Below are 10,610 nucleotides of genomic sequence, written 5' to 3' on the forward strand. Positions count from 1 at the left end.
CAAGGTGGCCTCTTTGTATAGTACATACATTTCAGAACGGCCTTTAAACATGGCTCAGCTCAGCAGCTAAAGATGCTTACTGCCAGTCTTGAAAACCTGTATTTGATCCCTGGACCCATGTGGTGGAAGAGGAGAAATGGCTTCTGCAACCTGACCTCCACATGTGTGCCTGGCACATGCAAACATTTATACATGTGTGTTATAGATAAAGAAGTGCAAAAATGATAAGAAAAATGAAAATTACCCTACTTTCTACAAAATTATTAAGGCTAAAATACTACCGAGTTTAAATAAAATCACTGCTCACTGGTAAACTAGCCGTGTTTGCACAGACTTTGGCCACTGAGCTAACCATTTATCACACAGCTCTGGATGTCACTATTCCCATTTTTGTTTTGTTTTGTTTTGTTTTTTGAGACAAGGTTTCTCTGTGTAGCCCTGCCTGTCCTGGAACTCGCTTTGTAGAGCAAGCCTCAAATGTATATCCCCATTTTTATATCTAAAGAAACTAAGGCTCATAGTTAAGAGCTGGCTCAAGGTTACCCAACTGGTAAACATCCGTTCTGTTCAACTCTTGGGCTTGCTGGCTTTGAAGTTGATGCTGTGTTTGTCCTGGGGCCTCAAATGGGGATGGCAGGCATCCAGAAAACAAATGTTTCAACTCTTTTATCAGTCCCATAAGCCATGTACCTGAAATGAACAAACCTTAACGCATTTCCCCAGTAACCTGGTAACATTTCCCGCATACTTAGGCCTGTCAAATGCTGTTCTGAACATTACAAGCGCATTTTTCTCATTTAACACTTGGAACGATTCACAGAGGCAGTCACATCCATTTTCTCCGATTCTTGGAGGTGGGAGCATACAGACAACTTACCCAATGTCGAGCAACTGTTAAAGGTCAGAGCCCGTAGTCTTACCTGGAGCACTTCAAGGTTTTAATACACAAAGCAGGCTTTGCCAGGTCCAGCATAGATGACCCTTCGAGCTGGTCTCTCACCGCTGTGGGGGTGCTGTGGCTCCTGCCGGAGGCTTAACATGAGTTTTGGTTCTACTCACTAGACGCCATCATCCCATCCCCACTCCTGGGTAGGTGTTACAAGTGGAAGCGTAACCAGCAGTGCCACTGTCCTTGGGAAGAAACACACACACACACTGCCATTTAGACATGGGGACTGGAGAGATGGCTTCATTTTTAAGAGCACTAGCTGCTCTTGAAGAAGATCTGGGTTTAATTCCCGGTACCCACATGGCTGCTCACAACTCTCTGTAACTACAGTTTCAGGGTATCCATTGCCCTCTTCTGGCACCAGGCGCTCAAGTGGTGCAAAATGTACATGCTGACAAAACACTCATATACATAAAATACAAAAAAAAAAAAAAGGAAAAAAAAAGGAAGAAAGAAAGAGAAAAGAAAACTACTGACAAAAACTTGATATAAGCTCCTCTAAAATCAGGGTGATTCTCTAAAAAGATGTATTTTTTCATTCATTTTGTGCAATTATTTAAATAAAATAACTTGGGCTGAATTTGACACAGCATTTAAACAACATAAGAATGTAAATGAAACCAGGCCTGCTCTGATTGTTCGGCATTATTTATGGTTCGTGTTCTATCGACACCATGGCTGGAATGTGGGACACAGTCCACAGCTCATGAAACTGATTATAGCAACTTTTTTGCCAGGAAATCCTTGCAGGCTGGCAGTGATTTAGAATCCCAGGCCATGAGAACCGCCAGAGATCTTTACACATCGATTTCAATCTGGTGTTTTAGAGGAGCGGACACCAAAGTTCAAAGAGCCTAGATAATGAGTCCAAGGTTGTCTGTCTACCTAGAGTTGGGGCCAGCAGCCAAGGAGTACCCCTCCTGCTTGCTGGGTCCTGGGTGAGGCTGGGAATCCTGCGTGTGCCTCTCAAATGTTCAACTCTGTTTCTATGTGTCTCTGCAGCCACTGGCTCCTCTCCAGCACCAGCCTGGGTCTTGGCAGACTCCACCTCATCTACCCCAAGTCCAGCTGTGCCTCCAGCTCCAGATGCCTCTGACCACGCCCCACCCATGATGGCTAACAACCCTGAGCCTTGTGGGTGAACTGAGCAATCCAGGTCTCTCCAGAGACGGTCCTTTCAATGGCTGGTTTGGGAAGTCTGGGGCGAGGAGTTATACTGATAAATACCTTAAAAGTTTTGCGAACTGGATGCCAGTTTTGCACTTGGTGTCTTTTTGTTTATGTTTAAGGATGTACCCAGAGCAGACTATGGTTATTAAACAAATTCAAGGATCACCTTGAAAACAGGGACATACGGGGAGGTGAGCTGAGGCATCGGATTGTCATTCCCGGTGATTGTTCTGGGATCCACCATCTGTCTTGTGGAGTATCCATATTCCCATCCATGGAGATGCATTTTCAAAAGTTTTAATCTTTTTTCATCCTCTTTTACCAGAGAACAGGAACTCCTCTCTAAGGCTGATGCTGCTTCAGTGCCTCTGTTTGCTACATCCTGCTTCCTGAAAGCCCACCTGACAGATTGCTCTCTTCATCCCAAACCCAGCAGCTAGAAGGCACCTTGAAACAAACAAAACAGCATAGACAGGGAAGGCAATAGCTTTGTACATTGGTTTACACTTCCCACGCCCACCCTGTGGGATTTCCTAGAGTTGTAGTGCTTCCAAATCATTTGATGACATTATTGGATACTGTTTATGTTTCCATCACAATCCATGCAATAACATCTAGAAAATCTTTAGTATTTAAGTGTAGTCTTCTTTCCCATGAATCACTGTTAGAATAGACTGGCAGCAGCAATGGAATATGAAGGAGAAAACAAGCTGTTAGCTCATAGGTTCATGACCACTCCTTATGCCTGCCTGTGTCTGTATAGGTGTGTGTGTGTGTGTGTGTGTGTGTGTGTGTGTGTGTATGTGTAGGAGGGCAAGGAAGAACAGAGTGTCTGTGTACTGTATGCTGCTACAGTAGTAAATAAATCAGTAATGCAATACTGTGGGTTCTAACTACTCTTTGCACTACTTTACTTACAGTAGTAAATAAAATTATTTTTCTACAGTTGACTACCAGGAAGTGGCTTCTTTTCTTTTTCGTGGTCATTATACAAAGTGCTAAGGTCCAGGTGTTCTCCTTAGGAGCCTCCCCGCCTCCAACAAACAAAACAACCCCCTACAGAAAAGGGATTGTCCTGCTCTCCACTGACAAGTGCGGATGTGCAGGCGGCAGGAAGCGTCCTTCCGAGAGTCCTAAGCCTCTGTTGCCACATTTGTCCAGCCTCACGCTCTGTTAGGTCTTCAGCCCTGAAATGAGTCTTTCCTTGAATTTTAGGTTAACCCTCGTGTTCACCCTCTTCCTCCCAGATCTGTTGCTGGTTGCTAGTGTTTTTAGGACAAGAAATATGAGGAGCCATACAAGACACTCAGTTCTGCTTGGAGGCTCTGTTGGGGACAAACACACTCATTGCCTATGTGCTGGGACCTTACGCTACTGACAACTCACAGCTACACCATTCAGTGGGCCACACCCTTGCAAGATTTCCCTATGTCCAGTTGCTCATGGACATAGGAGCGGTTTCTCTCAACCTCATCTTCATTAGCTACCTTTCTGTTACTGTGATAGAACACCATGATCAAAAGCAACTTATGGAAGAAAGAGTTTATTTTAGCTTGCGGTTCCAGGGGATAAGAGTATATCATGGAAGAAAGGTAAGGCAGTAAGTGATAGGTATGGAGGCTGGGAGATCACATCTTCAATGTAAACACAGAGAGAGAGTGGACTGGAAATGGGATGAGGCTATGGATTCTCAAACCCCCCTCCACCCCCCGAAGTGACATACTGTATCCTTCAGCAATGCCATACCACCTCGCCAAACAGCACTACCAACTGAAGACATAAGTATTCAAATACCTGAGCCTATGAACCACACTGTTGCTGGTATTTGGGCTGGATGGTTCTTTGTTGTGTGGGGTTCCAGAATCCACAACGGTAGGGTGGGGATGGTACCAGGTAGCAGAACAGGAAGCTGAGAGATCGCCTCTCCATCTATACACAGGAAACACAGAGAGCAAATTGGGAAGTGGGTCAAGGTTAGAATGCCTCAGAAACGACCCCAAATGACATACTTCCTCCGGTAAGGCACCACCTTCTAAAGGTTCCATAACCTTCCCAAACAGCATGACCAACTGGGGATGCAGGAGCCTGTGGAGCAAAGTCCTTATTCAAACTGCCATATGTGATTGACTGACAGGCATCTGCATGTGTCCTGGGGAGACATGGGGGGGGGAGATAAAGGTGTTGGCTTCCTGCACTGTAGCAGCAGCTGTGTCCATAGGAATCTGTAAGCACCAATGAAGCTGGAAGCAGGACCAGTCAGTGAGGGGAATCTGCTGAGAATGGCCAGAGCAAGGTAGTACATTGCCTGACAGGAGGTGCTGACATGACAGACTGCCCTAGTGGCTTGGCAGTATCTCTATTACATCTCTCAGGGCCCAGCATCATACCGACTTGCAGAGGATCATGGGAGGTTTGGTGGCACATTCTAAGAGTGATGGCATTTGACTTTAAGAGACTAAGCATTTTCCAAAGGAACCTATTGGTTCATTACATTGGACTAAATAGTGTTTCCATCTTAATGCAACCACCTGCCATCATTGATGCCCATAGAGTGCACACTCAAACGGAAAACTTGATTGTAGACAAGAAAAAAATAGCCAGGTGTGGTGGCACACGCCTGTAACCCCAGGACTCAGGGAGGAAAAAGCAGGTGAATTGCTGTGAGTTCAAGGCCAGCCTGCTCTACAAAGCGGGTCCAGGACAGCCAAGGCTACCCAGAGAAACCCTGTCTCAAAAAAAAAAAAAAAGCAAAAAACATAGAGATTTCAATATTTCAATATACATCTCAGTGTCATATAAATACATTTCAACTTCACTATCATGACACTACAACAGATGTCTCAAGGTATTAAGCAGTGAGTGTGGCCACCAAATGCAAATTTGTTAAAGAGGTGGGCTGAGCCGTGGCAGGTGGGCAGGACTCTGACAAGGTAGATGGGGAGATGTCACCTGGGGAGAACTCCTGGCCACAGGCCTGGAGGTGGGACTATGCACACAGTACTGCAGGGACAGTGGAAGGTGGGGCCGGGGAGGACATGGGGAGGACAGAGTCAAGCTCCTATTGATGAGGAGGCCAGCGGTGCTCCAGGTGGTCAGGATGGCCCAGAAACTCAGCCATGCATGAGCTCCGCAGACAGGCTCTCCTCAGGCTGGACTTGCCTCCTGGAGACTGCAGATAGAAGCTAGGGAGTTGTGGCCACCCAAGGTTAGCGGCTCCCCTTCACGGTCCGGGAAGCTGAAAGTGGCCCTCGTGACATCTCTCAGAGTGACAATCAGCTTCCAAGAGTCACTTAGAGAAAGTAGGATTGTGCTTGAGGGGCGGGTCTGGGGCACAGAAGCCCCAAAGGTTGTGCTCCTCCCGGGAAACAGCATAAAGAAACCAGCTGACTCCACCAAGACACCTCTTATTTTATGCTTTCTCTTCACTCTACAAAGATGCTTCGGATTGATTTTCCAGAACTGTCAGGCCCACATTCCACGTCACCTCTTGTGACTGAGCCACTGAACCAGGCCTTGCTGGGAGAGCATAGATGAGAACGGTGTCAGTCAGTGCAGGCTGGGGTTCTGCTAAATAGCCCCTTTCTGAAATCAAACAAACCAATCTTTCCTTCCCTCTCCCTCCCTCTCTCTCTCCGTCTCTCTTCCTCTCCCTCCAATACACACACCTCTCCACCTCTGTCATGGGACACACCCAAGCCTACTTATCTGCACGCGATGAATCAGTGTGCTTTTAAAGTGAAGAGGGCATGTGAAACCCATGTCCACAGCTGCCCTCTGCACAGCTCCAGAGGAGACGTGCATGACTCCCACCCGCAAGGGAAACACATGAAGGAGGTGGAGGAGTGTGTCTGCCTTGATGAGTTTCCAGCTCCGTGGAACCATAAATTCCCGTTGCTCAAGCCACCCAGTGACATTTTGATTTTGCAGGCTTTGTAAACAAATACAAAGACCCATGAGTGTAAGGAAAAAAAATGTCCATATGAGGACTTAGGAGATGTCTGCCTGGATCCTGGAAAAGCCTTACGAGAATTTCAGCACCCCCACCCCCCTTACCCATCACACAACCCTGGGGCCAGCACCCAGGCCACCTCCTGATCTCGCTCTTTAACCCCAAGCAATCCTCAAGTCCACTACTGTCACTATTGTCACTTCCCTTCCCATTCCAGATGCTGCGAGTGCAGCCATTTCCTTTCCACCAGGAGTCAGAGAAGCCAGTCCTGCTTGAATGCTCCCTCCGACAGACAAGCTGCTGCTTCCCACGGCACTGTGCATGGTTAACGTTAACTGTCAAGCGGCCTCCATCCAGAATCACCTAACCTCTGTGCATAGCAGAGGGAGTTTTTAGATCCACTTTGTGGGGACGGGAAGATCAACCCCACATGCAAGCAACACCCACCTCCTCGGGCTGCGGTTCTGGATGGAGTTGAATGGGGAAAGTGAGTGGAACTCTGGGGCCTGTATCTCACTCTGCTTCTTGTCTGCAGGCGCCATGTGGCCCACTGCCTCAGGTTCCTGCAGCTACGCCTTCCTCTCCGTGATGGATCGTGTCCCTCATACTGTAAGAGAAAATAAAGCCGTCTTCCTCGGCTTGCTTTTTGTCACACCTTTTAGCAGGGTCCCCAGTGACACCCAGTGCATCAGGAGACTCTGTGCAGCCCCACATCAACATTAGCTGTGAGTAGACTTGGATCAGCAAGGGGACAACAATGCCCTGTGCAAAATCTCTTGACCTCTGCCCATGACTGGAATCCAGATAATCTCAAATGCCTCAACAGATCTGAGGACCATCAAAAGTAGAGGTGGGGTAGGCACTGGGGCTCTGGAGCCCAGACCCAGCCATAAGCCCTAAAGGCTGAAGGAGAACAGCATGAGTTTATTGCTGTTGTTGTCAGAGGATCTTTTCTTAAACCAGCCATTCTAGAAGCTTCTCAAAAAAATCAAACGAGCAGTTTCACCAAACTGTGACTCTCTGGGACCTGAGCCCAAAGGAGACAGAAAACATCTTTTGTCCCCATCCCCTTTGTCAAAGCACAGCCGTAGTGCTGCATCTGGTTCAGTGTAGACCTTTCTACAGGTATGTGCTAGATCTTTTCAAGTAAATAAATGTTTGTGCTGTCCCATATGGTGCAATTCAACTCCTCCTCTGGTCACTCATGGTAACTCTGCTGCGTTTCCACCCACGGCTATCCCGAGTCCATTCAAGGGAGCTGAACCAACTTGGAGTGGTCAGCTAGCAGAATTTCCCTCAGCACCTCTTAGGACCCTCTCTTCTGGGAAGGTGTTCTCTCTGGTGTGGAGAAACCGTCCCGTAAATCAGCCTTCTGTGTGAATGTGACCGCAACTGCATTCTTGGAGTGTCGAAATCTGAGCCGTTGGCTGAATGTCACTGATTCTCATAATACCATTGCAAATCAAGATACACACTTCCCACACCGCGTAGATGAATCAGCTCTCGCCGCAGTGGTTCTGAGTAATGACAGCAGGCTCTCGAGGCTCGATTCCAGGCACCTGCGGGGTAGATGCGGTTCAGTGGATCCAGGCTGGACTCTGTGCGTGCGGTTCCAGCCCGCAGGTGTGAGGATCCAGGTGTGCCTTGCGTGCCTTTCCTTCTGCTGGGGTCAGTGGGCAACCTGGGGCTTCTTTATCTTAAGTAGACCAGGCTGTGCCACGTGGGTATGCTACTTAGGCATATAGTTCTTCAGAATCAATAGTCTCAGAAGAAAGCTCAGCCTTTCATTTCTCTGCCTAAAAATACAGCAGATTTTTCCCCCTTGAAGTGCTCTCAGAAAGAGACAGTTTAGAGTTGAGCCTGCATAAGCCAACCTCACCAAAATAAACAGATTTAAGGTCTGAACTCCTGAGCAAAGGCTTGCGCAAGGCCCTTGGTTTAATTCCCAGCAAAATGAACAAAACAAAAGAAAACAAAAAAACTTTCCCAAACCTTTTTTCTGTCACTGATACCGCAGGTTTTCTAGTTACTTCCCATGATTTGTCCTTCCTTGAGGTACAAACCTCCCTTCCTTTGTTAAAATGCTACTTCAGACTCTGTTTCTACTACCTGTGTTCACTTCTTTTTCCATATGGACTTTATTTACTTATAATAAACTACATACAGTAAGAACAGATATGAAACAATCAGGAAAGCCATATGTAAAAGTTCAATTCAAAATGTTTAGCTCGTTTGTATTTGGCAACCTGGAAGCAGAAACTATCCTCTCTAGGTGAGTCTAAATACCATCTACGCTGTCAAGCTGAGTTTTGTACCTAAGTCATTCTCTGTCATATCTTGTATTCATCAACTTAAAAAACATCTTTCTAGACCCTAAAACATTTTCTTCAATCCTAAGTATGGTCATAAAAATTGTGTGTCTTTTCACCTGTTACTCTTTTGTTACTTTAGTTGGCAAACCTCCCCAGAATAATTTAAGAGAATGGAACATACTTTGGTCATTAGTCAGGCCTTCATGTTCTTTGGTATTTACTTTGTCTCTTTCATGTAATTGCTGGGCGATTAAAGCAAGAACATTTTTAAGTTACTCCTTATCCTAGTTTTCTTCCTATTGATGCAAAACCAAACCAAACCAAACAAAACAAAACACTGACAAAAAAGAGAAAGAAAGAAACAGCTTGGGGAGGTAAAGATATGTCTCAGCTGCCTGTTTATAATCCGTCCTGGAGGGGACCCGGGCAGGAGCTCAAGACAGGGATCTCCAGGCAGGAGACCCCCAACAGAGAGCTGATTACTGGATGTTCTGCACCACTCATTCCGCTTACTTCTTAATGTAACCCAGGTCCACCTGCCTAAGGGTGATCTTCAGGTTGGTCACTAACCAAGGAAATGCCCCCATAGACTCACCTGTTAGTATGCCTGTGAGAGCCTTTTGTCAGTTAAGGCTTCCTCTTCTCGGATGTCCCTACTTTGTGTCAAGCTGACAAATAACTAGCCAGCAAAACTGAGCCCAAGCACAAACAAATTCTGCTCTACTAAACCATAATCTTTCTTTTCTCATTTATCCCCCATCGTGTCTGAACATCACAGTATAAAATAAAGCATAACCTTTTTCTTCTTGTTATTTACTCTTCTCTCATACATCTTGACCTCAGCCTCCCCACCCTCCACTCCCACCAATTTTCTCCACCCCTACTTTCTTCTCCCTTAGATCCACTATTCCTCCATTTCTCTTCAGAAAAAAAGCAGGCCTCCCAGGGTTATCAACCAATCATGGCATGGCAAGATATGTAAGACTAGGCACAAACCTTCATATCAAGGCTGTACTAGGCAACCCAGTAGGAGGAAAAGGGTCCTAAGAGCAGGCAAAAGAGTTAGAGACACTGCCACTCCCATTGTTAGGAATCCCTCAAAATCCCTCAAGGTAAAAAATCACAACATATATGCAGAGGACCTACTGCAGACCCATGCTCCATGATTGCTGCTTCAGTATCTGTGAGCCCCTATGAGCCCTGCTTAGTTGGTTCTGTGAGCCACGTTCTCCTGATATTTATTTATTGGCCAGGTGTACTTGGCTCTACCCTAGGTCTCTGGCCTATCTAGCTTCCGGTTCCTGGCCATTTGGGCAGTATTAGGCATGGGCTCCCTCTCTTGGTATGGGTCCCAAGTTAGACCAGTCATTGGTTGGTCACTCCCATAAGCTCTGAGCCACTGTGGCCCCAGCACATCTTGTAGGCAGGAGAGGTGATAGGCCTTGAAGGTTTTGTAGCTAGATTGCTATCCTAGTCCGACCACTGGAAGCCTAGCCTAGTTATAGAAGATGGCCAGTCATCTCTCCCTCTGTTCCTCCCTACCCAACCTGATCCCTCCTTTTCTCCTCCATACCTGCCCCAGACCACCTGCAAACTCCCTTCTAAGGTATAAATTTTAAAGTTCATGGTCTTTCAAAAAATTAAACATGGGGGAGAGATGGCTCGGTGGAGAAGAGCACTGGCTGCTTTTCCAGAAAACTCAAGTTTGACTCCCAGCACCCACGTGGAAGCTTACAACTGTCTCTAACTCCAGCTCCAGGAGATCTGATGCTCTCTTCTGGTCTCCACAGGAACCAGGCATGTAAGCAGACAACATGTAAGCAGACATGCATATGCATTAATTTTTTTAAAAGTTAAATCCAAACACTTTAAAAAGACGAATGTTTCTTGAAAATACCCAAACGCTCATAACTTAGTATGGGTGCCTGTAAAATCCAACATAAATTACACACTTTCTAGCTCCAAGGGGAAAGAAGTAGGGCATGATCATAATCCATTCAAAGTAAAACCAAAGTCCAACAGTGAAAGGAAAATGAAAAACAAAAACACAAACAAATAAACAAAACCTTCAGTGGTCGGTCGGTGTCTGGGATTCACTCATGATCTTCTGGGCTCTCAAGGTCTCCAGCAGCTCCACTTCTTCAGCTCTGCCACCCACAGCTCACACAGCTACTCTCACAGATTCAGACCATTTCCACTGCACACATGCCTCTGTCCTTGGTGGATATCC

The 10,610-nt window shown here is 46.4% G+C and overlaps 1 protein-coding gene across 1 annotated transcript in view; it reads left to right on the top strand.

Annotated features, from left to right (window-relative positions):
* The window catches only part of Sel1l3 (SEL1L family member 3), a 110,761-nt gene extending 107,692 nt beyond the window's left edge, over window positions 1–3,069 (top strand). The window contains exon 24 of the mRNA XM_021644299.2: window positions 1,952–3,069. Within this exon, the coding sequence (XP_021499974.1) occupies window positions 1,952–2,091 (140 nt within the window). The 3' untranslated portion in view covers window positions 2,092–3,069. The remainder of the gene's footprint in view (window positions 1–1,951) is intronic.
* Window positions 3,070–10,610: the final 7,541 nt, after the last annotated feature.

The sequence above is a fragment of the Meriones unguiculatus genome, chromosome 12 (genome assembly GCF_030254825.1).
Source record: "Meriones unguiculatus strain TT.TT164.6M chromosome 12, Bangor_MerUng_6.1, whole genome shotgun sequence".
Taxonomy (NCBI): Eukaryota; Metazoa; Chordata; class Mammalia; order Rodentia; family Muridae; genus Meriones; species Meriones unguiculatus.